The sequence below is a fragment of the Hermetia illucens genome, chromosome 1 (genome assembly GCF_905115235.1).
Source record: "Hermetia illucens chromosome 1, iHerIll2.2.curated.20191125, whole genome shotgun sequence".
Classification (NCBI taxonomy): Eukaryota; Metazoa; Arthropoda; class Insecta; order Diptera; family Stratiomyidae; genus Hermetia; species Hermetia illucens.
Genome location: NC_051849.1, coordinates 180,224,761 through 180,250,102, shown reverse-complemented (window position 1 = coordinate 180,250,102; position 25,342 = coordinate 180,224,761). Strand labels below are relative to the sequence as shown.

Below are 25,342 nucleotides of genomic sequence, written 5' to 3'. Positions count from 1 at the left end.
TGTAAGCTTTACAGTCGATTCAAATTTTAGTACCAACTCGGCCATTTTATGTGCAACAACCTAATAAAATCTAATAAAAAAAGTAGGAAGGAAGTTTGTTGAGAACGCCAAGATCCGAAATTTGAAGTATTTGAAATAATAAAAACCTGTTTTCCTATTCGCTAGTGTTAATTTATTGGTTTTGAAAATACCGATATTCGGGGAACCATTTGTTCCCTTCATCAGTGCTAATAAGTGGTTCCGGAAATATCGCTATTTATTTATTAGACTAACGAATAGGAAAAACAGATTTTTATTATTTCAAATAATTTAATCGATAGAAATAGCGTATAATTACATTCAGACGTAATTTGAATGTTTTACATTTACTGAGCGTTTCCAGTTGATACTCAACCATAATGTAACGAAGAGCATTTATTCAACCCTTAGTATATTCCCCAAAATAAAGTTTTCTGAGGCAAAAAGCTTATTCTTATTTGGTTGGTATCGGGCCGTAGATCAGGTGCGGGGTGAAAATTGACTGGGTTCACCTATTGTTTTTCTATTTTAATAGAGTCTCTGGGCTCACGGCAAAAACTTTATCCTTCCCTGGAGTTGAACAATCAATTCAGTTCTTTGTATTCGCGATCCCTTGGAAAATTCCAAACCCTTGGGAAATCACATTCTTCCGTTTGCATTTTCGTTAAGCTTGTTTTTCTAAGCAAGTACTTTTGATGTGAAAATTGTGATTGCGAATCTCTAGGAAGAAATGGGTGATTCCTCATATACATATATATGGTTGTCATTTAACCCGGTTATATAGTGACATTGGGTCAATTGCGGGTGCTGGTCCCATATAGCAACAACTCTCAATCTGATCTTGGTGTTGAGATAACTGCATGTCCAGATTTTAGGCAAGACCACGAAATGACACTTCTTACATATACAAATCGTTCCACGGCTTCGATGCTATGCATATTAATGCTGATAGGGAGAGTGCGATGACCCATCCGACTGAGAACCTTAGTTTCGTTGGTGCTTATTTTCAGTCCAACTCCATTTGCCTCTCTTTCCAAATCTAAAGCCATTTGGGCAAGGTGGATGACCTGGTGAGAACAAGCAGATGTTATCAGCGTAGCCAAGATGTTTAAGGAAAGATTTCATGGGCCATTAAACTCCTCCACGTCCTCGAGACATGGCAGCATAGATAATTTTACCGATAACAAGAAGAAATAATATCGATAACAAGATGCAATCATAGGGTGTTTATCTGGTCAATCCAGGATGATGGAGAGCGGTAATCAATCTGTTCTTTGTCAATCAAGCTTTCGAAGTGTCCTTTCATGCGTTTTAGGATTATTTTAACTATTATCTTTGCCACGGCAGGGAGCACGAGGATAGCCTTTCACACTTAAAAAGGGTTCTTTGGAATTTTAATAATCAGTTAGGATCTGCTGAAACTTTAGGTGCAGCGAAAACTGTGTGGGAAAACTGTCGCGCCAGTCGCTTTATTCCGTTTGAGTGCATGAGTGATGGTCGAGATGATTTCTCTTCTGTTTGGAGTATCCGTGTGTTACGGTGACTATCAATTTCGTTCACAAGAGGACGAGCCTCACCGGATATGGCACGGTTAAGAACCGTGGTGAAATGTTCCTTCCATCCCTTCAGTTGCTCGTCATGGTGTATAAGAAACCGACCGTTAACGTCCTTCACAGGACCATCGAACCGTTTGCGCCCACATGAACTTTCTTTCGCGGTGCGGTATATACTTCTGAAATCATTGCATTCTGCATTGCCTAAAAAGAATATCAATCTTTCTTCGATTTGGGCAGCTCAGCGCTTCACTGATACACCCGGCCATTTTATGTGGACCGGCATTTGTATGTGGAGATGGAGAGGAGTCAATCCCAGAAGAGCTGGAACTGTCTATGATCTTGTTTTGGCGATAAGCATATTTTGACTTCCTTCCTTTGACAGTTTCTACTGCTTTTTGGACTCAAGTGTGTAAACTTGTTACATTCTTTTATATGAAATTGCATAGAAAGCTTTTGTTATCGCGTTGAATATCGCCAAACATACCTTCGAAAATATCATACAATCGCGTTGGTTGTCGACAAGGTAGTCGACGCAAGTGCGGAACCCATCTATAGAGAGCTTTTGCATTCCCAAGTATATATGTATTTATTCACTTGCTCAGCTCAGATATCCATTGCCTCAGCTATCTCGTGTTTAATCATTCGTGGATCGTTATCATTTGATAGATTGATGTGATGACCTCATTTGGAAGGCCCAAACGCTCTTACGTTTAAATTCAACGCCTCAATATTTTAATGTCGACATCGAAAGTGTAGAGTTCCCGTAAATATTGCTCGTTTTTATATTAATCTCATCGTTTGTTATCTTTCTTCAAAAACTAATAATTTATCACTGCTCGATTTTCGGTGAAACAAGCATAGCAGACTTTATAAATTTACAGGCGAACCCCCCTAAAATTCATTCTAGAAGTACAACATTTGGCACCAATATAAGTAATAATATAATACCTAATTTTGAGTTTAAAGTTTGAAGGAAATCCAACAATTATTAACAAAGTTATATATGGTCGAAATTTTGTATTTCATGTGAATTTATCACAATCTGTGTATGTGACTTCATCATTATATAAAGTGAATTCATATGAACGGTGGGGTTGAATATATCAAGGAATATTTTGAATTTTTAGCTATATATAAATAGGAAAACGCATTCTTGACAACCGTACTCGTGAAATCGTTGAAAAAACCGTGAATCAAGCCGGATTTGTCAAGAACTGCGGAACTATTGACGCAATACACGCTGCGCGGTTACTCATGGAGAAACACCGTGAGAAGCATCGCCCTCTTTACATTGCCTTTCTGGATCTAGAGAAAGCGTTTGACCGTGTACCACACGAACTCATCTCGTATGCTTTACGACAACACTTCGTGCCAGAAGAACCCAGCGTACGGGTTCAGTTGCTCTACCACGATCCGAAAAGTAAAGCTCGAAGTATGGCAGGTGTATCAAAACCGCTTCGTGTCTCTGTTGGTGTTCATCAAGGAAGCGCCCTCTCACCACTCCTCTTTGTTCTTGTTATGAACACCGTCACACGGGATATCCAACGTCCAGCGCCCTACACACTGCTTTATGCAGATGATGTTTTCCTAGCATCTGATAGCAAAAATGATCTCGAGCAACTTGTTCAAAAATGAAATGATCGTCTCATGCAACACGGTCTCAGATTGAATTTAAACAAAACTGAATTTTTGACTACCGCTCCCCATGAAACAGGCACAATCACTGTCAGCGGCAGGGATCTGCCCAGAACTGAGCGATTTAAATACCTCGGGTCAACGCTATCAGCCAATGGAGAACTGCGTTATGAAATTGCTTCACGCATTAACGCAACCTGGATGAAGTGGCGTTCCACAACTGGTGTTGTTTGTGATCGACGTATCAACGAACGTCTCAAATCTAAAATTTACCGCAATGTCGTCCGTCCTGTCGTTCTCTATTGTTCTGAGTGTTGGCCGACTATAAAAGACAATGAACGGCGTCTTGCGGTAATGGAGACGAAGATGTTACGTTGGATTAGTGGCGTCACACGTTTAGATCACATCCGAAATGAGGATATCCGCGATCGTTATGGGGTTGCACCGATCGTGGAAAAGTTGCGAGAGAGGCGTCTTCGATGGTATGGTCACGCAATTCGTGCAAACGAGAATTCACTTGCCAAGATTGGTCTGAACATCGAAGTCGATGGTAAACGACCAAAAGGCAGACCTAAACAACGGTGGCTTGATACGCTGGATAGGGATTTGAAAGCCTCGAGATTGCACCCAGATCAGGCATTCGGTAGAGGCAAATGGCGAAACCGATCACGACAAACCGATCCCGCTTATGAACGGGACAAAGGCTGAAGAAGAAGAAGAAGATATAAATAGGAAAACGTGAATAGGAAATTTCTCACACAAGATGAACACAAATAAAGTTAATAATAGTATAGTATTACTATAATTTTTAGTAATTGACTGCAAAACCCCCCTAGGTGCTAATGGGGCAAGTGTTCACTCAAATGTTTTGATAAAGGAAATATACAAAACCCTTTAATACCTGAAGCGTCCTGCTTTCGGTTTCCCGACTTGTTGTTAAAATGCAAACGTTGTTTGTTTTCAATGACTGTCCACCACAAAGTAAATGACCCAGTCTGCTGAAAATTTGACAATAGTTATTTCAAGGTTAATATTTACCAATAACATAATATTATGATACGAGTAGCGTTGTCTCTTGCATAGGTCGCCAAATTATTATCCTCCCATTATATAGCTGAACATTTTATCGACTTAATATAGACTGGGAATCTTATCTTAGTGTTTCTATTATCAAGTCTAACTAGGTTTGAATGTCCAGCTTTTTGCTGAAAAATATTAAAGTGAATAAAACTTTATGGACGAAATAATTTAGTTTATGCAAAATTTATTGCAAATTACGTCTACAAAAATAATTCAATAAATTAATATTAATATTAGTTTTAATAATTTAACAAAAATGTTGGTTTTATAAATTAAAAATAAAATTATATCTTTTAAAATTTTTTGATACTTAACTAATGAGATGAAATGTATTATCAAAAAATTTTCACGTGTCTTTAATTCGTTGGATGGCTCCGTACCAGAACTTCAAACATCAAGCTGGTGGAAATCGCGAAAATCTATCGCAAAATGATCGGTTTGGAAAATGAAAAAAAAACCGTCCGCGTCGAGGCTTGGAAGGTTCTCTCATCGAAAGGATTTTCAGTATTTTTCCAAGCGCTAAATTTATTACAAGTCTAAGCTCGAAGGATGTGTCCTGACAAATCCTATTGGATGAGGCGGGAAACACGTTGATTAACAGCTGGAATTGGTAGAGGGTAGGCCACAATTTAAGAAAGGGTCGCAAATGCATTGCTGGCTATTCCTACAAGCACATGCGTAGAAGAGTATAGGAGCAATGTAGGCTTCTCGAGAAGATTCGTATTAGGCCAAACTGGGAAAGATGGTGCGTAGACGTGGTGGACGCGCTATGCTCCGTTTAAAATATATCAGCCACTATGTATTATATATTGGACACTTTTGAAAGGTTCTAGTGATTATGCCAGTGCCTAGGGGCATATCATATGTCTGCTACATATGCCTTTTTAGCTTGCAGTGAATGCCCGCATGTAAGAAAAGTGAGTTTAGTTCAGCGAGACACACCGGAAAATATCTATCATAAATCGAAAGTTGAAGTTTACCAAGATCTACTTAAAAGTGGTTTGAACGTACGGTAAGTCGCGGAACGCTACAATATTTATTCATATACTTGAAATTCTTCATATTTTGAAAAAAAAGGGGAATATTTCACGACCGCCATTTTAGAGGAGAGAAAGGTTTGTTAAGTGGTATATGTATAGTAAGGGGTTCAAAAAGTTGGACCAGTTGGTAAAACATCCATTTTAAATACGTATATCTCCATTATTTGGTAGAATTCGGGAAATGGAACGATATTTGTGATCACTAGTTTAAAGAGGGAAAAAGAGTTAGAGGGTCAAGCATTTGAAACATTAATAAAAAACCCATATTGTTTTTAAAAGTTTGTAATGTTGGCCCAAAACTTTAAATGCTGATATCTTAATCACCAGTTTGAAGGAAAAAAAGGGCGGTATATATGTTGGGGATTGAACAATTTGCGAAATTAGGAAAAAACCCTTCTGCAAGAGATAGTTATGAACTCGAATTTAAAAGATGGTGCGAATTTCGTGATTACTAGTTTCGAGAGGGAAATGACAAGCTCGTTAATTTGGCGAAAAACCGACAAATATTTAAAGGAGTTTTAAAAGTCAAATGTTCTTCTTCTTTTGTTCCGTCCGGTAGCAAGGTCGTTTCATCGTCAATGGCGCAGCAACCGGTATCTGGTCTAAGCCTGCCTAAAAGCTGTCTGGTGTCCTGACCTACGCCATCGCTCCATCTCAGGCAGGGTCTGCCTCGCCTTCTTTTTCTACCATAGATATTGCCCTTATAGACTTTCCGCGCTGGATCATCTTCATCCATATGGATTGGGTGACCCGCCCACCACAACCCGTTGAGCCGGATTTTATCCACAACCAAACGGTTGTGGTATCGCTCATAGGGGACCAACAATTCTTCGGAGGATTCTTCTCTCGAACGCGGCCAAGAGTTCGCAAATTTTTTTGCTAAGAAGCCAGCTATCCGAGGAATACATAAGGACTGGCAAACTCATTGTCATGTACAGTAAGAGCTTTGGCCCTATGGCGAGACGTTTCGAGCGGAACAGTTTTTGTAAGCTGTTGGAAGCCAACAACCGTGCGGATTTCATCGCCGAAGCTTTTATCGGATATGATTTTCTGCCCTAGATAGGAGAAATTTTCAACGATCTCAAAGTTGTAGTCTCCTATTTTTATTGTTTTAGTTTGACCAGTGTGGTTCGATGAGGTCCGTTTTTTGGCTGATGATGACCTTTGCAATTGACAAAATATCAGTTTATAAGAGATTTCATATGATTTTCAAAAATGGTATCAAATAATTGAGGGAGAGGTGAAACTATGGTTTTTTTGGGAAGGTCAAGCTTTTTGCCATTATTCACGAAAAGCGCTATATGTAGTGGTAAAAGATAGAGTGCCCATTCCATGGACCAATTTTTCTGAAACAAGTGGTACTATCCACCAGTGAAATTTGTACGATCATACACGGGACACCCTGTATAGTTTGCGGGATCAAAGTGTTAGGAAAGTTGTTCTGTTTTTGCTGAACAGCACGATTGGAATTCCTCAGTACCAACGCGCTATTCTATTTTCTTCTTAATATCAAGAATGTCGCCTTTTGCAAACCATGGAATACTCAGTCACATGCAGACTTGCCGATAGAACTGAGAAGATGGAATAATGATTGCAATCGGATTATTGGTGTTGTCATTTTTACATTTCATGAATTTTCAGACAGAACTGTAATGCTTTTTTTCTTTCCTTCCTTCCTTTTTTCCTTGACAGTACCAATTTTCGATACCCCTCTTAAGTAAAAAAGTTCCAGGACACGACAACGGAACGACAGTGCGGCAACATTAGAATGGCTTCTTATGTCAAAAATCTTGCGCAATGAATAAGGAATGGGTAGGCACATTCGGGTCAAACACCAAAAATGCGTGCCGGCAGTTGCCTACTATGCCATCATAAAATGGTTCAGCCACTATCTGGTCGGAAGAAACATATTCCCGATTAGTGGCTTCATGAATATGGAAAGAATTCCGTTTTTAATAATCTCGTCTCGTCTTCTTTCAAAATATCTAAACTTTCCCAAGAGTTCAAGATTTTCCCGTTGAATGGTATAACCTTCTTCGACTACGTGCGCTGATGATCCTGTGCACGACTTTTGTTTCCAGATACTCCTTACCGCTTCCCTGGTGTGTTTGTGGAATCTAGTCTTTATCGGGCGTTTAGTCTGTCCTATATATATCTTATTACAATCGCTACACGTTATTCGGTGGATGCTGCCTTTTTCCTCCGCTGTTGACGCTTCCCAGTAAAGGAGTAAAGACCAAGGTGGGCGATCGACTTGAACCTCTAGTTGATTTTTTTTCATCCAATTCCTGATGTTGTTGAATAGGTAGGAATAAAGGATACTTACCCGGATAGTGGTGACTTCCTTATGCTGCGAAAGTAGTGTTGTATAGGCATGCCTATTGTGTTGTTTGATTTTCCTTACGATCAGCTTTTCAATAGTCTGAGGATTATAATAATAATAATAATCGTTGGCACAAAAATCCATATTGGATCAGGGCCTTGAAGTGTGTTAGAGCACTTCATTCAAGATGGTAATGGTACACTATAGGATTACAGTATCCCATAGAAGGCAATGTGGTCAACATTGCGCTCGCCCGAGATTATTACCCTGCTTTGACTCAGGTACCCATTCACAGCTGAGTCGACTGGTATCCGATGTCAAATTACGATACAAATCCCACTGCCGCCAATGAAATTTGAACCGCGACCTTGCGTAAGACAGCCTCGTGCTCTAACCACTTAGCTATCCGGACCCAGGAGGATTATACCCATTCTTAAAAGCGGTGTCAATAATGTGTTGTCGTTGCTTATTGAAGCGAAAGAGGGTATGTGATTAGTCGGTGAATCATGCAATTGTAGGCTGCCATTTTTTGGGAAAATGTATGCTGTGAAGTTGATGGTATCTTTGTCTGCGTTGCTGTTGTCTTACGGTATATTTCGAACTTAAGCTTCTTGCTAGAGTTGACGATATTCAGGTCTAGGAAGGGTAGAGTACCATTCTTTTCTACCTTTAGTGTAAACTCGATTTTATGATGAATCTTGTTTATCGAGGAGATGACCTTGTCGATATCGTCTCTTCTGACAATCGCAATTACGTCGTCTACATGCCTACCTTAGGCATCGACTCAGTTTCTGTTTCGATTGATTACATGAACTTTTCAGCGAACAACGGCGAGAGGGGGCTCTTATCGCTACCTCTGAAGTGGTTTTGTAGAATCTATCCCGAAACGTAAAATAGTTTTCATTCATACAGAGCCTGGCAAGGCTTGCATAAATTCAAACTTTTCTTCCCCATTTCGGGCCAGATCCAAATTGGCTTAGCAATCTTTCGAGGTTTCGGGGCGAAACAATGCCTTCACGTTGAACGATGTCATCACCTTGTCCTCACCTATCGCCGCAATGCATTGCAGCTTCTGTATTAATTCATGGAAGTTAGTCAGTGAATACTTACTGCTCATCGTCCCAAGGGCCCGGAACTCAATGATCAACCACTTGGCGATATTGTACGCCGGTGATTTCAAATCGGCAATGATTTCTCGCATCCCGTCCCCCTCCTTATTGATTTTCGGTTGACATCTGATTCACCGAAGAGCAGGATATGGCATTCGAAGTCGCCCAATGTTCGGAAATACCGTACTAGCTCCCTTCAGCGCTCGAATGACCCTTCTGATATATTCAGGAAGCGAATTGTTTCACCATTCGAAGAATTCTCCATTCTCCAGTTTTCGAACAAGAGTTTGGTCATACTTAGCTTTGCCCATAACGACGACGTTGTTCCCTTGATTTTTAGCGGCGCAATATTCTGAATGATGATTATACTAGAACGAATTTTATCCTTAGTGTCTTCAGTTGCGACTTGTATATTCTCGCTTCTGTTGACCGCTCCCCACCCCTTTCTTTTCAATAATGACTGATCATTAGACTTTTGAATCTTTGCCGTTGTTCTTTCATTGGTGAAAAGTTTTGGCATAAATCTTTCGCATGTTCGAATTCTCGTGCGACATCTTCGGAGCGGTTTTTAAGTTTTACTCGTCAGTGCGAGATGTGACGGGAAGTCCTTCACGACGGGTCGACATCTTAACACCCGTCCTTGAACCGTATCGCCTATTTAAACACGCTCGTCTCTGTATACCATCTGAAATTTTCGCAGTATTTTCGAGGGTTTCTCACTAGATTTCAATAGAACTTGGGTCATAACACGTTGATATATAATAATTTATTTTCATGACATAACTAAAAAGTTACTTTTGAAAACTAGGTTTTCAAACTTCGACTGGAACTAAAGGAAGGTCTCGTCCACAGTACAGTATATACTGTGGTCTCGTCTTTCCAGGCATATTACTCTTTTCGAACGTTGCCTGTTCCCAAATTATAGCAAAATTCCCGGAGCTAATTACTACACTGGAAACGGAAAACTTGTTGTTACTCGTACTTCTCTTAGTGATCCGGATCAATTTGAGCCGTACGGTTTGGTTTTGTCACTACCCTCGAAAACATATTATACCATATATGTATTGCATTTATCGAATTCTATTATAACTAAAGTAAGAAAAGAAATCTAAACAAGTTCTATTATATTTCTTTACAGCTCAAATATCTCACTTACAAAGAATGGGTTGAGATGCTTTTGAAGCTAATAAAAGACCTCATTGATGTCGTTCAAGAGCTTGAGTACGAAGCATCAAGTCGTATTGACTTGCTTGAAAAAAAATTGCAATCAGAAGGTGGCCAAGGATGTAATACAACTGAAATTGGCAATCTTAAAAATGACGTAGCTAATCTGGTGGAACTCATCCGTCGTACCCTAGAGGAGGGCAAGTGGAATTTAGAAGGCTTGAATTTCAGTACGTTGAAACTAAAAGATATTTTTGGACAAAAAATGTAAGTAATTTAGTTCAGATTGATTGAGTTGCAGCGGAAACTTTATACAAATGAAGCCTTTTGTTTTTAGAGAGGTTACAGATGCTCCTAACGTACAAGCATACCAGAATGATTCACCTCGTGGTACTGAAACAAATGACGTAAGTGAATATAGTGAATATATATATGTAGGTAATGAATTCTATCTTCCAAATAAAATTATGTTTTTTGGTTTTTAGGTGAAAAAATTAAAATCGCAAATTTTGTGCCGAAATCAGTTAGTATACTTACATTTCAGTTGTTGCTATTTTTTTTATTTTCCTTCAATATAACGTATAAATACTTATTTCACTCTGTGGTTACATTCTCTATCTTTTTTGTTTCACTATACTTTTAGTTTTACTGGTTTGGATGTATTTGCACATATGGCATACATATTCACTTAGTTGGATAGTTTCATTCTGATATATCTTAGGATAAATTATCTAATAATTATCCTGTTTTAAAGGAAAGTAAAATAAGGAAGAAATTCGCTCCTGATATACACTTGGCAGCATTTATTGCAAAGAGAATTAGGATATGATACACGTCCTGAAAAATTTTAAAATTCCTTGTGGCTCCCAATTCATATGGCCATTATAAAACCCAGATGAGGCTTAGCGCGCCAACCACGTCAGTGATCTTAACATAATGAAAAATTATAATTCTAAGGATTTCTGGTAGTAGATAAGGAAAACGGTCAACATAATTTCGGTTTTTTCCGTGGTCCATTAATTTTGAATTACATCACGCTTGGTGAAAACTTTTAGAAGGGATTGATATTTTCGAGCCGCTTCGCTCTACCTATAATAACAAAGTGGTAGAACTTTCACTGTCACTTCAAATCATTCTGAAGAATATTCCTTGTTACCTTATCGCTTCTACATATATATATTTTTTTTGCCAAGCTAGGATGTGGAATCTTCTAAAGACATCAGCAGAAACCGCTGATGGGCACAATTCGTGGACGTAAGTTCGCGCATACGTACTAAACCATGTCCGTGCATCCTTCAACCGGTCACCTTGCAGAACTGTCGTTAGATATTACTTCACGGGGCCAGTTAGCAATTATGCTATCATTCCTGTATGGCTGTTGGCTCGTCTTTTCCTCCCCGCTGCACGGAGCTCCTTTTGAACGTTAGTTACGAATGACACTGAATTAGTTTCATTCGTAACTAACGTTTGTCTTCCGACTGAAGCATGAGCTCCATAAGAAGATGCATGCTTGGCATGTTGGTTCTTCATGCCGCGAAGCGAATGCGATAGAATATTGCATGCTCTGCGTCTTCTTCTTCGCCTAGGCCGGTTAATATTTGTGGAAGCCGCAAATAACTCTCAGAGCGCATAATCTGTACGAGCGCAATAGGCTTCTCCTGATTTCCTGCTGCAGCCCATTCAGGAACGGCATAGAACAAGACTGAGCTAATGACTCGAGATATCAACACTCTACTGACATATTTGGGTCGGCCAGTATTTGGCAGCATTCGCGAGAGTGCTGCCTGCAACAGTACTGCCTTTTTTTCGACGTACTCTACATGCACTTTGAATTTGAGTCTATTGTCGATCATCACACCTAAGTATTTTACCGTCTCCTTGCTTCTTATAGTTTGGCTTCCAACTTGAATTTGAAATATTCCAGGGTTTTCCGGCTTGTTATCTATACGGCTTGTGTTTTGTGATCTGCGAATACTAGCCTAGGAGTTTTCAGCCATCTCATAATATTCTAGATCGTTTCATTGGCTGCTGCCTCAATTTCGTGAATGTGCTTTGCAACTATAACCACAGCAATATCGTCGGCGAAACTTATTACTTCTACTCCTTCTGGTAAATGCAGGCGGGATACTCTATCATACTACAAAACTGGATCCAATATTGACTCCTGAGGGACACCAGCTGAGACACGGTAGCAATTTGTGTCTCTGTCGCTTTCTTACTTTAGCTCCCAGTCTGTAAATTAGTTAGATATTAGGTAGCGTGGAGTGTTCATTCGGATGAGGGACGTTTTGATGGCCGGTTACTGAGTTGAAAGCATTCTTTACGTCAAACGTGACTACTGCGCAGTACTCTTTTGACCCACATCTCTCACCAGCAGTGGTGTCTACCACCACCTTCATTGCATCGACGGTGGAGCGACCTTTCCTGAATACAAACGGCGTATTGGAAAGAGCCGTTTTTTCCAGTTGTCTCGTGTAATCTGTTGGCAATTATTTCCTCCAGCATCTTCCCCATCATATCTATGAGGCATATTGGGCGATATGGCGACGGATGGCATGGTTGTTTGTTTCCTTTTGGCAACAAAACCAAACGTTGCTGTTTTTATTTTTTAAGGAATATACCTTTGTCGGGGAATTTTTGCATTGCTTATATAAGCATGTCTGGTCTCGCATAGGCGGCAGCTTTCACTGCTTTATTGGGAATACCATCAGTTCCCGGTACTTTCTTGTCCTTTATTTTTTTGCAAACCTGGACCAATTTATCTTCGGTGATACGCGGTATGGTCTCTAAACCAGCTGTATCGATTGCTCCGATGACTCCAGCATTGCTGGACAAATTACTTGAGGTGATTATTTCCCTTCAATTTTAGACATCACCACTTTATAGGCTGTGCCTCAGGGGTTTACGTCAGCTTCGTTGCATAGGTTCTTAAAGCTTCTGTTTTCGCTTTGTTTTATGGCTTTCTGAAAATCATGTCTCAATTGTTTGAATGTGGAGAGCTTCTCCCGGAATGTTAGACGTATCTTCGGGCTTGCAGGCGCTTTACCCTTTCCCCACTCCACCAGAAGTATGGTGAACTACTTCTTCTGGGAGCTCTTCTAGGCATCGCACGCATTGGCAAAAAACTTAATTAGCTGTTTGGCCAACTTTTCTGCTTATCCTTGGTTCATACTAGCGGAGTTCACAATCAAATCAAACGCATCTTCATCGAAGAGGCTATCCTTCTATTTTGGACCTGTCAGTTTGAGATTCTGCGCCATTATGTGCTCTTTGATTTCATACACTACCACATGATGATCACTGTAGGTGAATTCTTCGCTAACCCACCATCTCGTCTTAGGCAGAAGCAAAAAGCTGGCGAAAGTGATGTCCATAGCAGGTTTGCGATATATGTTTGCCTCACCGTTATTTGCAATTCTTAATTCAAAAGTCGCAAACCTTTTCATTAGCTTTCGACCTCTGACGTTAATATGCTTGCTACCTCACTCTGTTGCCTACGCGTCTAGTCACGGCCCATAAATAGTGGACCCTAGTGTTTGCGTGTGTTGCCACATTGTCTACCATTGTCTGGAATTATTCTTGCATAGCTAGCAGCTGTAATAGTTGATGTCGTTTATTTTACCCCGGAGGAAACACTCTAATCGCTCTTCGATTTCCAGGAACACTTGCTCTCCGCATGTCGACATCGCGGCCGATTTGCTCTTGTCATGAATCCACGTTTTGTATGGTTCACTGATTATAACCATGTCCGCTCTCTAGTCTGTTCCAGTTTGTACCATGAGATCCTGAGCCGCCTCGCAGTGATTGAGGTTTATCTGTATTACCTTTATGATGATTTTGTAGTATTCAAGGCCCTCCTGAACACCGGACTTTTATTACTGCCAGATATGTGGCTAGCGTCTTTTGTGTGGTCTTTTCTACAGAACATGCATGATGGTGTTTTATTGCAATCCTTCGCTATATGGCCCTCACCTCCGCATCTCCTGCATAGGTTGGAACGATCTTCCTCATACTGCTTTTCCGATTTCGAACTGAGAGCGAATCGCCGCGACTATGTCCTCCTTGGTAGTAATTTCATCGATGTCTTCACATTCCATGGTAATATGATGGTTTACGGCTCTAACCTCTGTTTGTACACTCGAGGTTTCTCCTCCAACTCAGCTGATTTTTGTCCTGTTTCGTTAAGTTTAAGCAATAGATCCCCGTTTAGAGTCTTTCCAATTTCGAATACTGTTTTGCTCATTTTTCAATTTGGGGACGGTTTAAACGCTGCGCAGTATATACGCATATGACATTTCCCCCGTTTTCTTAATAAAAATAGCGTCGGACTTTAGTTTTTTGAGTTCTCTCTTTTTCGCCATACGTTTTTTTGGTAGCTTTCCTCCAAACTTCTTCTGTATCGTCAACCCGTCTCAGGTTTGTAACATTTGCATTCTCCATTCGTGGCCTTTGTGTCATTTCTTGCTTGCGTCTTTAGTTTGAAGAGTGTCCTCTCGGGGTATTTTTCCTTTTTATCATGTAAGCGTTTAATCCGGGAGTTGCTTGCGAAGAGTTATTCTTCCGAATCGCTTCTTTAGCCTGTTTGTCACGCGATTCAATCTCCGTCAATTTATAGAGAGTTCTAATACCCTCAATTGCATCCCTCATTGGTTAATGAATGAAACGTCGTCCGTCCGTCCTCCAACATCTCGACCAATTTTCTAATTTGTTCACCAAGCTTATGGAAATTGCTTCCTTCCGTGACTAAGTCCACTTCCATTTTCACGTTTAGTGGCGTTCACATTCGCTGACGTTCCGTTGTGAGCTTGCGTTTGGTGATCTGGTGAATTTTGAAACTCCTTTCGAAAGGATTTTTCCCGTTCGTCAATTCCAGTTCGCCGTAATTGTTTCTTTCGGAATTATTTGTGTTATTTGCATCCATATTGATTGGGTCCCCATTCAAAGCCCAATGTTCGGGCGTGTAGTCACTAAGTGATTCCATGGTTATCTATGCAAGTAGGGCGGCCATGGAAGGGTTGGCACAAGCCCTTATGGGGTCTTGCGCTCAGAGCTGGATCAATGCTAATCAGTATAGTCCATCTGAACCTAGACCACCAACCTACCAAAATGGTGACGAAGCATTAAGCGTTCTCTGAGGCGTGCCAGGGTTTTTAACGGGACAGAGGCGTTCACAACATTAGTTTGAATGCCATTTCGGTAAGATTTCACTTTACGTACTCAGATAACAGATTGTTGCAAACGTCAGTCCATAGTCAACAATCCAAATCGTATTCCAATGCCGTGTGCCGTGTATGTTGCGCTCTTGGGGTTTATTTTCAGGGTGGCCTTCCCATACCTACAGCCAGGTATTTAAGACCTTGCCTTCTGGCGCAAGGAACCCACCGGCACCTTCTCTCGTTAGCTGCAGATGCATTGCCCGACGGTTATCACGTGGAGCTGAGAGTAGGATTTGGTAGTCAAGCTGTAGAAGGTAAATCCGAGTGCATTTCCCAGTTTTTGATCGTAGTATAGCGTGCTGTGTGGCCTACCACGCTGAGGCATATATTATCCTTTCAACACACATGTGAAAGTGACATTATAGGCAAAGTTATAGGTTTTTGAGTTCACTGTTGTTGAACATTCTTGCTATTACTTATAATAATAAAAACAATTACTTTATACGCAGTGAAATTAAGAAACTTGAATCTGAAAAACATACATTATACACTGAGTTGCAAAGAAAAGATTTAATGTTATCGAACTACTCATCAAAAATTAAGGAACTAGAAAAAGAGTCGAAAATACCAAAGGATCGAAAGAAAAATGTTACGATCACTTCTCAGCAGGTAATTTCGTTTTGTTCATCAATATTCATTTTCTCCTGTTCCTTCGCTCGTTATTGTATTTAAGTACTTTTTTTGATTGCCTTTTGAAGTTATAAATTCTCTTCAGATGTTTACATACAGTCGGATTACATTATATCTTTTTCAAATTTCTTATTCGTCTAGTCCTGGTGTATATTTCCTTTGAAGTGATTCCTCAAATATTTGAATGAGGAACACTTTTTAGAGTTCTCTCGATCATAGTTTCTAAACTTTAACATCGTCACGTTTCTTGACATTCTAGGTTTTTCAGTTAGGAATGCTGTTCAGTTTATCTGGAAGTGTTCGATACAATAACGATTCAGAATCCCAGATTCAATATCATATTCATCATCATCATCAACGGCGCAACAACCGGTATCTGGTCTAGGCCTGCCTTAATAAGGAGCACCAGACATCCCGGTTTTGCGCCGAGGTCCATCAATTCGATATCCCTAAAAGCTGTCTGGCGTCCTGACCTACGCCATCGCTCCATCTCAGGCAGGGTCTGCTTCGTTTTCTTTTTCAACCATAGATATTGCCTTTATAGACTTTTCGGGCTGGATCATCCTCATCCATACGGATTATGTGACCCGCCCACCGTAACCTAGCCGGATTTTATCCACAACCGGACGGTCATGGTATCGCTCATAGATTTCGTCGTTATGTAGGCTACGGAATCGTCCATCCTCATGTAGGGGGCAAAAAACTCTTCGGAGGATTCTTCTATCGAGCGTGGCCAAGAGTTCACAATTCTTCTTGCTCAGAAGTTTCCGAGGAATACATGAGGACTGGTAAGATCATTGTCTTTTATAGTAAGAGCGTTGACCTTATGGTGAGACGTTTCGAGCGGAACAGTTTTTGTAAGCTGAAATAGGCTCTTTTCCACTTTTCCAGCGACTCTCGTCTTGCCGCCTTTCGGTATTCTGTATCCTTTTCAAGTGAATTCATTCTCCTTTTCTCGTACAGACAGTGTGCTTTACTAGTCAGAATGTCCATCGGATTCATTCCCGCATTAACACACGCTCCCTCGCCTGGGATTGTTCTGAAGGGGCTGCACACCCTTAGCGCCTTTCTTCCGATTACTCTCACACGCTAGCGCTTCCTTTCAAACTAGTGCCGCGTATAATATTATAGTGTGTGGCGAATCATCATAATCTGCGACTGTATATTGTACCTCCAATGTTAGGCATCATCCGCGCTAATAATACGCTGGTACTTGCCACTTTCTCACATTCATAGTCCAGGGGTTCCTTGAAATTGATTTTAGCGTCAATCATCACCCCCAGGTATTTGATAACCGGCTTTGAAGTGATGATGTGCCCACCAACATGAATATTAACCGTATTCCTTTTCTACGGTTGGTAATCAAGACCGCTTCCGTTTTTGTTCTGCAAGGTGAAGCTGAACCATCTCCAGCCACGCTTTTATGGCGCTAATGGTTAGCGTGCACTTCAACATCTTTAAGTTGTTTCGCGACAACAACCACGGCTAGATCATCTGCGTAACCGATTATCGTGGTTTCCTTTGGCACGGGAAGGACAAGGACCCCATTTTACATCATGTTCCACAGAAGAGGACCCAACACTGATCCCTGTGGTACCGTACCAAAGTGTCCTTTCCGAGGACTTAGTCAAATGACTAGGGGCATCCGTTTCTATTACTTACTCCCTTCATCAGTACAAAGCTACTAGTAGCTTTGTACTAATGAAGGGAGTAAGTTGCTCCCGAAATATATATATACATAATAAAATAAAATTGTAGTTTGGAGTAAGCTACTGGTCTATCAATTTTAGACTTAACTACAAACAGAGGACAATACCTAACATTCTGGTAGTGACCTGCCCAGAACTGAGCGATTCCAATATCTCGGTTCAATGCTATCAGACAATAAAGAACTGCGTTGCGAAATTGCTTCACGCATTAACGCAACCAGGATGAAGTAGCGTTCCTCAACTCTAAAATTTATCGCAATGTCGTCCGCCCTGTCGCTTTCTATAGTTCTGAGCGCTAAACGACTATAAAATGCAATGAACGGCGTCTTGTGGTAATGGAGATGAAGATGTGATGTTGGACAAGTGGCGTGGCACGCTTAGATCACATCCGAAATGAGGATATGCGCGATCGATATGAGGTTGCACCGATCGTGGAAAAATTGCGAGAGAGGCGTCTTCGATGGTATGGTCACGTGATTCGCGCTAACGAGAATTCACTTGCCAAGATTGGTCTGAACATCGAAGTCGAGGATAAGCGACCAAAAGGCTGGCTGAAATAACGGTGGCTTGATACACTGGATGGGGATTTGAAAACCTCGCGATTGCATCGAGATCAGGCATTTGATAGAACCAAATGGTGAAACCGATCACGACGAGCTGACCCTGCTTGTGAACGGGACAAAGGCTGAAAAAGAAGAAGAAAAAGTGTAGCTCCGCGAAAACCTCGAGCAGGATACGGCTCCTAGTGTTCCTAGTTCGACTGCCCCAATCCGCAGTCCACGCGTTGGTATCACTCGCTATGATCTTGTGGTTTTGACTTCTTGCATAAGAGACCAGCATACCTAGCATTCCTTCGAATTCTGCAATCGTCGCGCTTGGTGGAATATAGCAACTATATATTTAGATGCCAGCTATTTTGTCAACTCTTTCAGTAAGTGCTAGCATTTCATTCCCATCATGCCTATAGTCGGAAAAAAAATATAAGCTCCTAAGAAAATTATACCCTTAGCTGTATGGCTGGGATTCCATGGTCCACGAAGTTTTACCTAGATAGTTGTAGCCTTCTCCGAGAAAACTGAGTGTGACACAGAGGCAGACGGAAAAAGAGACAGGCAAACATTGATTTTCATAAGGTTGTAACTAGATGAACACTAGGCTTTACGGCATTGACAGGAGTTGAGAGATACTTTCTCGTTGGGGATATACTAAAAAAACTAGATGGAAATTACATTTTTTAATTGTTAAATTAATTTTCGATTGAAAGAAAGGCACATCATTATCTCAGAATTTTCTATTATATTTGTTTTCTTTCGTAGGATGAAACCTTACCTGGTACTGATGAGGACAAAGTTTTCAAAGCATGTATAGCGGAGCTGAAAGATTGCCTCCGAGAAAAGGAAGTTCAATTGGCTGAAAAATTAAAGCAAAATGTAAATATAACTTGTTTTATTTCTTTCTCTGTTCCAATGTATGCTAATTAAAGAAACCATTACTTATCAAAGGAATGCCTTCAATCAGAACTTCGATTTTTCAAAAATCAAGCAGGACAGAAAGAAAAGGTTAGTAGATGTAATGGTTGTGAACACGAAGGTAAACGTGCAAATCTAAAGAAAACTTGGTTTTGGTTTTGGTGATAAAAAAAGCAAAAGAAAATAGAAAGCCTAATTATAATTTGAATTACGTTCTGAGTTAAGTTCTCTCAAAGTTAACAATAATAAAACCGTTTACAACATTGAAAGTGTGATTTTGAAGCAGATAACGCGATGGCTATGTAAAGCATCGATGATGTTTGGATGTAAAGCTAATATTGTTAACAACCGCGCTATGATTGATTTTTTTATTGTTTTATTTTTCGGTGGCATATTTAAAATCTTTGACAAACTAGGCTGTTGCTAATATGCGAGCTTTAGCTTTTGAAGTAGCCGATAAACATGATCAGATGATAGAGCTGCGAAACCAGGTCAATTCACTGGAGGAGGAGTTGAAGAAGGCCCATAAGAAAGTACAGTTTAAGGACAACGTTATTCGGGAACTGCGCCGAGAAATTAAAAATTCCACAAAGGTAATGAAACAGAGCTAAATTAGTATGAGGAAATGGGTTCTGGGATTTGGTGTACGGTATTACTATAAATATACATATATGCTTTTGCTCTTATGTGAAACTGCGACAAAATTGTGACTTAGGGTTTACAAATTTTGATGAATGAACGCTAACAAAAAAGGAACTACAGTAGAATCCGTTTATTACGACGTCGTTTACAACGTCCACCCATTTTTAGTGACGTAAATGCAAAGTCTAGTTAAGTTTCTTATGAACGTACTATGAAAGCGTATCCGGATAATATGGTTCCGGTTTAAGTAACCAACAAATTTAGGTCGCTAAAATTTTTAAGGTTTTATTTAAAACAGAATCGAGTCGATGTCTGTCTGTCCGTCTGTCTGTCACTCCCGATTTATTCTGAAACGGCTGAACCGATTGTCACAAAAGTTGGTTGGAGCGTGTGGTCTGTTGATCCCTTTATATATATATACAGTATACAGTAAGTGACATCGTTTTGTGTTAAGCTTAATGAGGGGCGGGGGCCGAAAGGGAGGTGTAAATTTTTTTTCACATAATGTGGCCATGTGGGGTATCAAATGAAAGGGCTTAATCAGTACTTTTTGAAACTGGTCCCATATTAATGATCTCGAGTGACACGTAGGGGAGTGAGGGCTTAAAACATGACCCTCAAAAAGCGTAACAGATCTCGTTCTCAGAGCCCAACCAACCAGAAAATCTGAAAAAAATCACAGTAGTGTATTTAAATGAAATCTAGGCCTCAGAGTACATCCCGTTCCGATATCTGCACAAATAAAGTTAATAATAGTATATTTCCATATTTTAGAAATTTGTCTGCAAAATTCCCTTAAGTTCATGACAGAGATAACATAAGGCATAGCTCTGGGAATTTTGAAGGAAGTGCAACTATTGTTAACAAAGTTATTGAAGCTGAAGCTTCTACATTTTATGTGAATTTCATGCATTTTAAAACGTGTACGACGTCATCATAACGTATCAATTCGTCAATATCACAACAAGATGAGCTCACATGAATGGGAGGTCTTAGGGAAACATTTCGGTTAATCATTTATATATCAATATAATTGACAGACATATACATGCATTTATGTGCATTTGTAGCTGAAGCTTTGGGGTAGTGCCTAATTCAGATATATATATTTGTACATTGAACAAGCGGTATTCAATATACGTACTTTATATATACATATGTACACTTAGAGTCAATCGGAAATATGTGTACGATCAATTTATTAACATATACATGCATATATAGGTTTAGTATTCAGTAATAGGCAATGTTTATTTCTTTAGGGTTAGCATAATATCGACGTTTGTAATATGCTCGTATATCTCGTATAAGTTAAGAAAGGAACTAGGTGTTTTATGAAGGAATATTTTGGGTTTTTAGCCATATACGAATGGAAAAATGAGCACAGAAAGTTTCTCAGATAAGATGAATACCCGAACGCCAGCTTCCGATATTCTGATTTGTTTAATCATCGTCCGGTTACTACAACGACCCGCATCGCTCGTTTGTTTACAATACTTATGCACAAACAATACCTCGCCGCGCGCGTTTCGGATTGCACCCTCTAATATACGTAGTGCGTTTTTCATTTATTGAGACCAAGGACATGTTACGCGCTAAAATGAGTTCCACGAAGCGAAAGAGTTTTTCAATAGACTCTCCGCGTTATTTTGACTAACGACGGAAATCACTGCTATGGTGCAATCTAACAAAACCCTCAAGAACCGTTTTTGAAAAATAACTGTTTTTGAAGTTATAGGGATTTTAAATTTCAACCAAATTCAAACAGACTGAAAAGCCCGCGCCATGTTGTGTGACGTCACAAGAAACTTCAGTAGCCCAGCAACTGGCAGTTACTCATAAAAATATAAAACTGTCAAAATTAATTTCTCGCGTGAAATGCCAAGGAGGACGATGAAATATTGTTTCGTGCCTCGCTGCACGAATAACTTCACAAACACCCCGCAGAAAGCATTTTTGCCTGTTCCTAAAGGAGATTCTTTGAAGTCAGGTTTAGATTGTGAGGATCATGTCAACATTGTTTTTGCAGCCTGTAATTCTTTCGGAAACATACGTTTGATACGTATACGTATACGTTCAGGTAAAAATATCAGAATTTGCTATATAGCGTGTTATTATTACTGCCGAAACGTAAGCTAACTTAAAGGATTGTCTATTCATGCATCAATTTCCTACTTTCCTGTTAAAAATTGATTGATTACTTGAACACAAACACTAAACCGGATGTCTTCACGTAGATAAGATTCAAAATGCTCGCTGGATGACGCTATCGCGTTCTCTTTTCCGCCTTGTGAGGATTCCATTTTAAAACTATTATAATTAAGAAATGAGCGTTCCGAATTGGTTTTTTTAACGGATATGGTAATCTGGTTGGTGAAAGTACTATTTCGGCGTAAAAAACTTATAGTCATTTCCTAATGCGGGGAGTCTATTGAAGAAAAAAGCGCAAGAAAATTAAAGATAAGATCGAACCCTTGTTTAATGCTAATGTTTTAAAAACTAAACGAGTGAGGATATCCACTCAAGAACAGGAAAGTCAAGCACTATCACAGTGGTTTAAGCTTCAGCGTAAACGGGGAATACCCGCAAATGAATCCCTGCTTGATGGAAAAGTTAACTTTTTTGCTCAAGAGTTGAATATCTCTTACTTCAATTGCACAATGAGTTGGATAAACCGTTTTAAAGTGAGACAAAAAATCCTCTTCGATAAGATTGTCGGTGAATCTTTAGCAGTTCACCAAAGTGATGCAAACTAACCTGAGACAAGATGTTGAAATTTAATGGCGGAACATGAGCGTGAGGAAAGTTATCAAAAGAAATAGTAACTGTGATGGTGGTAGCCAATATGAGTGGTATAGTGAAATAAAAGCTTCCCGTAATCGGGAAATTTCAACATCCTAGATGTTATAAAAATGTACGGCTCTTACCAGTGGATTATGAGAGTAATCCTGGATGACTGCTGATATTCATTCATGATTTTCACCCAATGGGTAAGTGCCTGGGATCGCGGATAAACGAAAAAGAAAATCCTGTTTTTGGTAGGTGACTGTCCTGCACACCCCCATATTGCTGACTTTAAAAGCGTAACTCTGGTGTTTCTGCCTCCTAACACCACTGCAGTATTACAACCCATGGATTAAGGGATTATTAGAGCTTTGAAATCAAATTTTCGTAGAAATCTTGTCCTTAAAATTATCGAGTGTCTTAACATCGGAGCCGGCTCCACTATTTTTATGATTCACGATGCCTGAACCAAACACGCAAGGGTTCATTTTTAACTGTTATAAACAGGCTGGATTTGCTCTAGCCACTGTAGCGTGTACCATGACCTCAAATACAGATGTTTTTGACGAAGAAGATGACATGCCGCTGAGCATTTGGGCAGGGGCAATTCATAATCACCTATTCATAACAAATAAAGACCTCGACCAATATGAGTGTATCGATGATGCTGTTGCCACATACGGAGAAAATGGTATTGTGCAAAATATCATTGCCAACAGACAAGATAGTGATGTTGATGATGACAAAACCGAGGAGAGGGGTTGGACTCCCACTACATCTGAAGTTCTGATGGCTGCAGAACACTCAACATTTTTGCTAAAACTAACTTCGATGATGACGTTATGAAAAGTATGATGCGTCATATTAATAAATTCTTATATAGAATAAAAATCGGTTACAAACAAACGAAAATTGCAGACTTTTTAAATCAATAAATACACAAATGAAGTTACAAAAGCATACACTGTTGTCTCTCTGATCTGTAATAGACACATATGTATGGGCAATGGTCAAATTTCATAAAAGTTTTCTATAAATATTAATAGTGGTTTCATTTTCATAGAAATTACCTATTTTGCACTATATTCAATAGAAACAAGCTTAATTTATGCGGTCGCTTTGTGCGTCGTCCGGTTAGTGCGACCGAATTTCGCCGGTCCCTTCAAAGACGTTCTATCGGGATTCTACTGTAATATGTTAAATAAGGGCAAAATTTTAGCATGACTTCATTTTCTAGTGCTTGTTAAATTTGAGTGCTAATCAAAAAAGATGTTTCGTCTTTTGGTTAAAGGTTTGCCAAAAAATCAATATCTCTTTTGATTCGTACTAAAATTTCGAAAATTAGTTAACAAATCTACTCCATTTGTCAATGATCATATTTCCTAGAGAATTTGAATATCTAATTCAACTCATTTAAAAAATTTCATTTACAACGGCGTATGGTGAAAGCCCAACCAAAGCATCTATTGCATTATGGAATGGTTCTGGACTGGTTCTTTAAGCTTGACTGATCGTTTTTCATCCCTTTCAAACTAGCATAAATTTAAGTGTACAGAGTTTGTGTTCGTATTGAATTGAAATACCTGCTGGTACATTTTTTGATCATAGTAGCTAACAATTTTTCTAACGACATAATTTTTCCTTATCTTTCAAGTATGTATATGTATAAATGTACACATAGTATCTGCATGTATAAAACTGTTAACATTTCTGATACAATAACTGAAACAATTTATTACTAATGTAAAATACTAATTCATGTAACTAACCAAATACCAAAACCAATTTCTACTAATAATTTGATGTAATTCTTCTGGTCCTATATTGCCGTTATCTTGTTGCATTTTTGACATCTACAGATCGAGGAGAACAGACCAGTATGTCAGTGCACTAGTGGAGTGAAAGCAGATTCTGATACTGAACGGCAATCATTCAAATCGGTGGCTTTCAACGATTTGGAGTGTACTCAACGCACGGATTATACCATGGTATGTAAGCTGAATCACATTCTATTTTTTTCCATTATTAGTTGATAGTTCGTACTTATTATCTGAATTATTACAGTGGCTTCCCCACCGCCCTTTCCGGTTTCAGTCGTGGAAAGAAGAAAACCTTCTTTCTCCGGAACTTAAATCCAATTTCGACTGTCAAATTCCCATGAAGTTTTCCGCGAGTAGCCTTGAGCTATCGATTCTTTGAACTAATAACGGTATATGCATTTCCGCATCAACAAACCCCTCCCTAAAATAACTATTCATCATCATCATTAACGGCGTAACAACCGGTATCCGGTCTAGGCCTGCCTTAATAAGGAACTCCAGACATCCCGGTTTTGCGCCGAGGCCCACCAATTCGATGTCCTTAAAAGCTGTCTGGTGTCCTGACCTACGCCATCGTTCAATCTCAGGCAGGGTTTGCCTCGTCTTCTTTTTCTACCATAGATATTGCCCTTATAGAATTTCCGGGTGGTATCATCCTCATTCATGCGGGTTAAGTTACGCGCCCACGGCTAGCTATTGAGCCGGATTTTATTCACAATCTGATGGTCATGGTATCATTCATAGATTCCGGCGTTATGTAGGCTACGAAATCGTGCGTCCTCATGCAGGGGGCGAAAAATCCTTCGAAGGATTCTTCTTTTGAACGCGGCCACGGGTTCGCAATTTTCCTTGCTAAGAACTTAAGTCTCCGAGGAATAGATGAGGACTGGCAAGATCATTGTCTTGTACAGTAAAAGCTTTCATTCTATGGTGAGACGTTTCGAGCGAAACAGTTTTTGTAAACTGAAATAGGCTCTGTTGGCTGCCAACAACCGAGCGCGGATTTCACCATGTTCGTGGCTATATTTATGATAGAGTTCTTCAGGTTTTGACTGCGGGTATTGCGGCATCCATTTCCCCCTTATAGGTGTTGCGGAGGGCTGTCTTGTGGATTGCTTCAGTGTTAGCTGTCGGCTAATTGTCAGAG

At 39.8% G+C, this 25,342-nt stretch overlaps 1 protein-coding gene across 4 annotated transcripts in view; it reads left to right on the top strand.

Moving 5' to 3' along the window:
- LOC119654321 (interaptin-like) overlaps positions 1-25,342 on the top strand; it is an 85,909-nt gene that overhangs the window by 2,650 nt on the left and 57,917 nt on the right. For 3 of the 4 annotated variants that reach the window (XR_005249809.1, XR_005249810.1, XM_038059651.1), the window contains exons 2-9: positions 9,900-10,192; positions 10,263-10,332; positions 10,411-10,448; positions 15,591-15,750; positions 18,797-18,910; positions 18,983-19,039; positions 19,366-19,542; positions 24,235-24,363. Coding sequence is in view for 2 of the 4 variants with exons in the window: in XM_038059651.1 (XP_037915579.1) it covers positions 9,900-10,192; positions 10,263-10,332; positions 10,411-10,448; positions 15,591-15,750; positions 18,797-18,910; positions 18,983-19,039; positions 19,366-19,542; positions 24,235-24,363 (1,038 nt within the window). In the remaining 2 variants the exon portion in view is untranslated. The remainder of the gene's footprint in view (positions 1-9,899; positions 10,193-10,262; positions 10,333-10,410; positions 10,449-15,590; positions 15,751-18,796; positions 18,911-18,982; positions 19,040-19,365; positions 19,543-24,234; positions 24,364-25,342) is intronic. The other variant, XM_038059658.1, reaches the window with a different exon arrangement.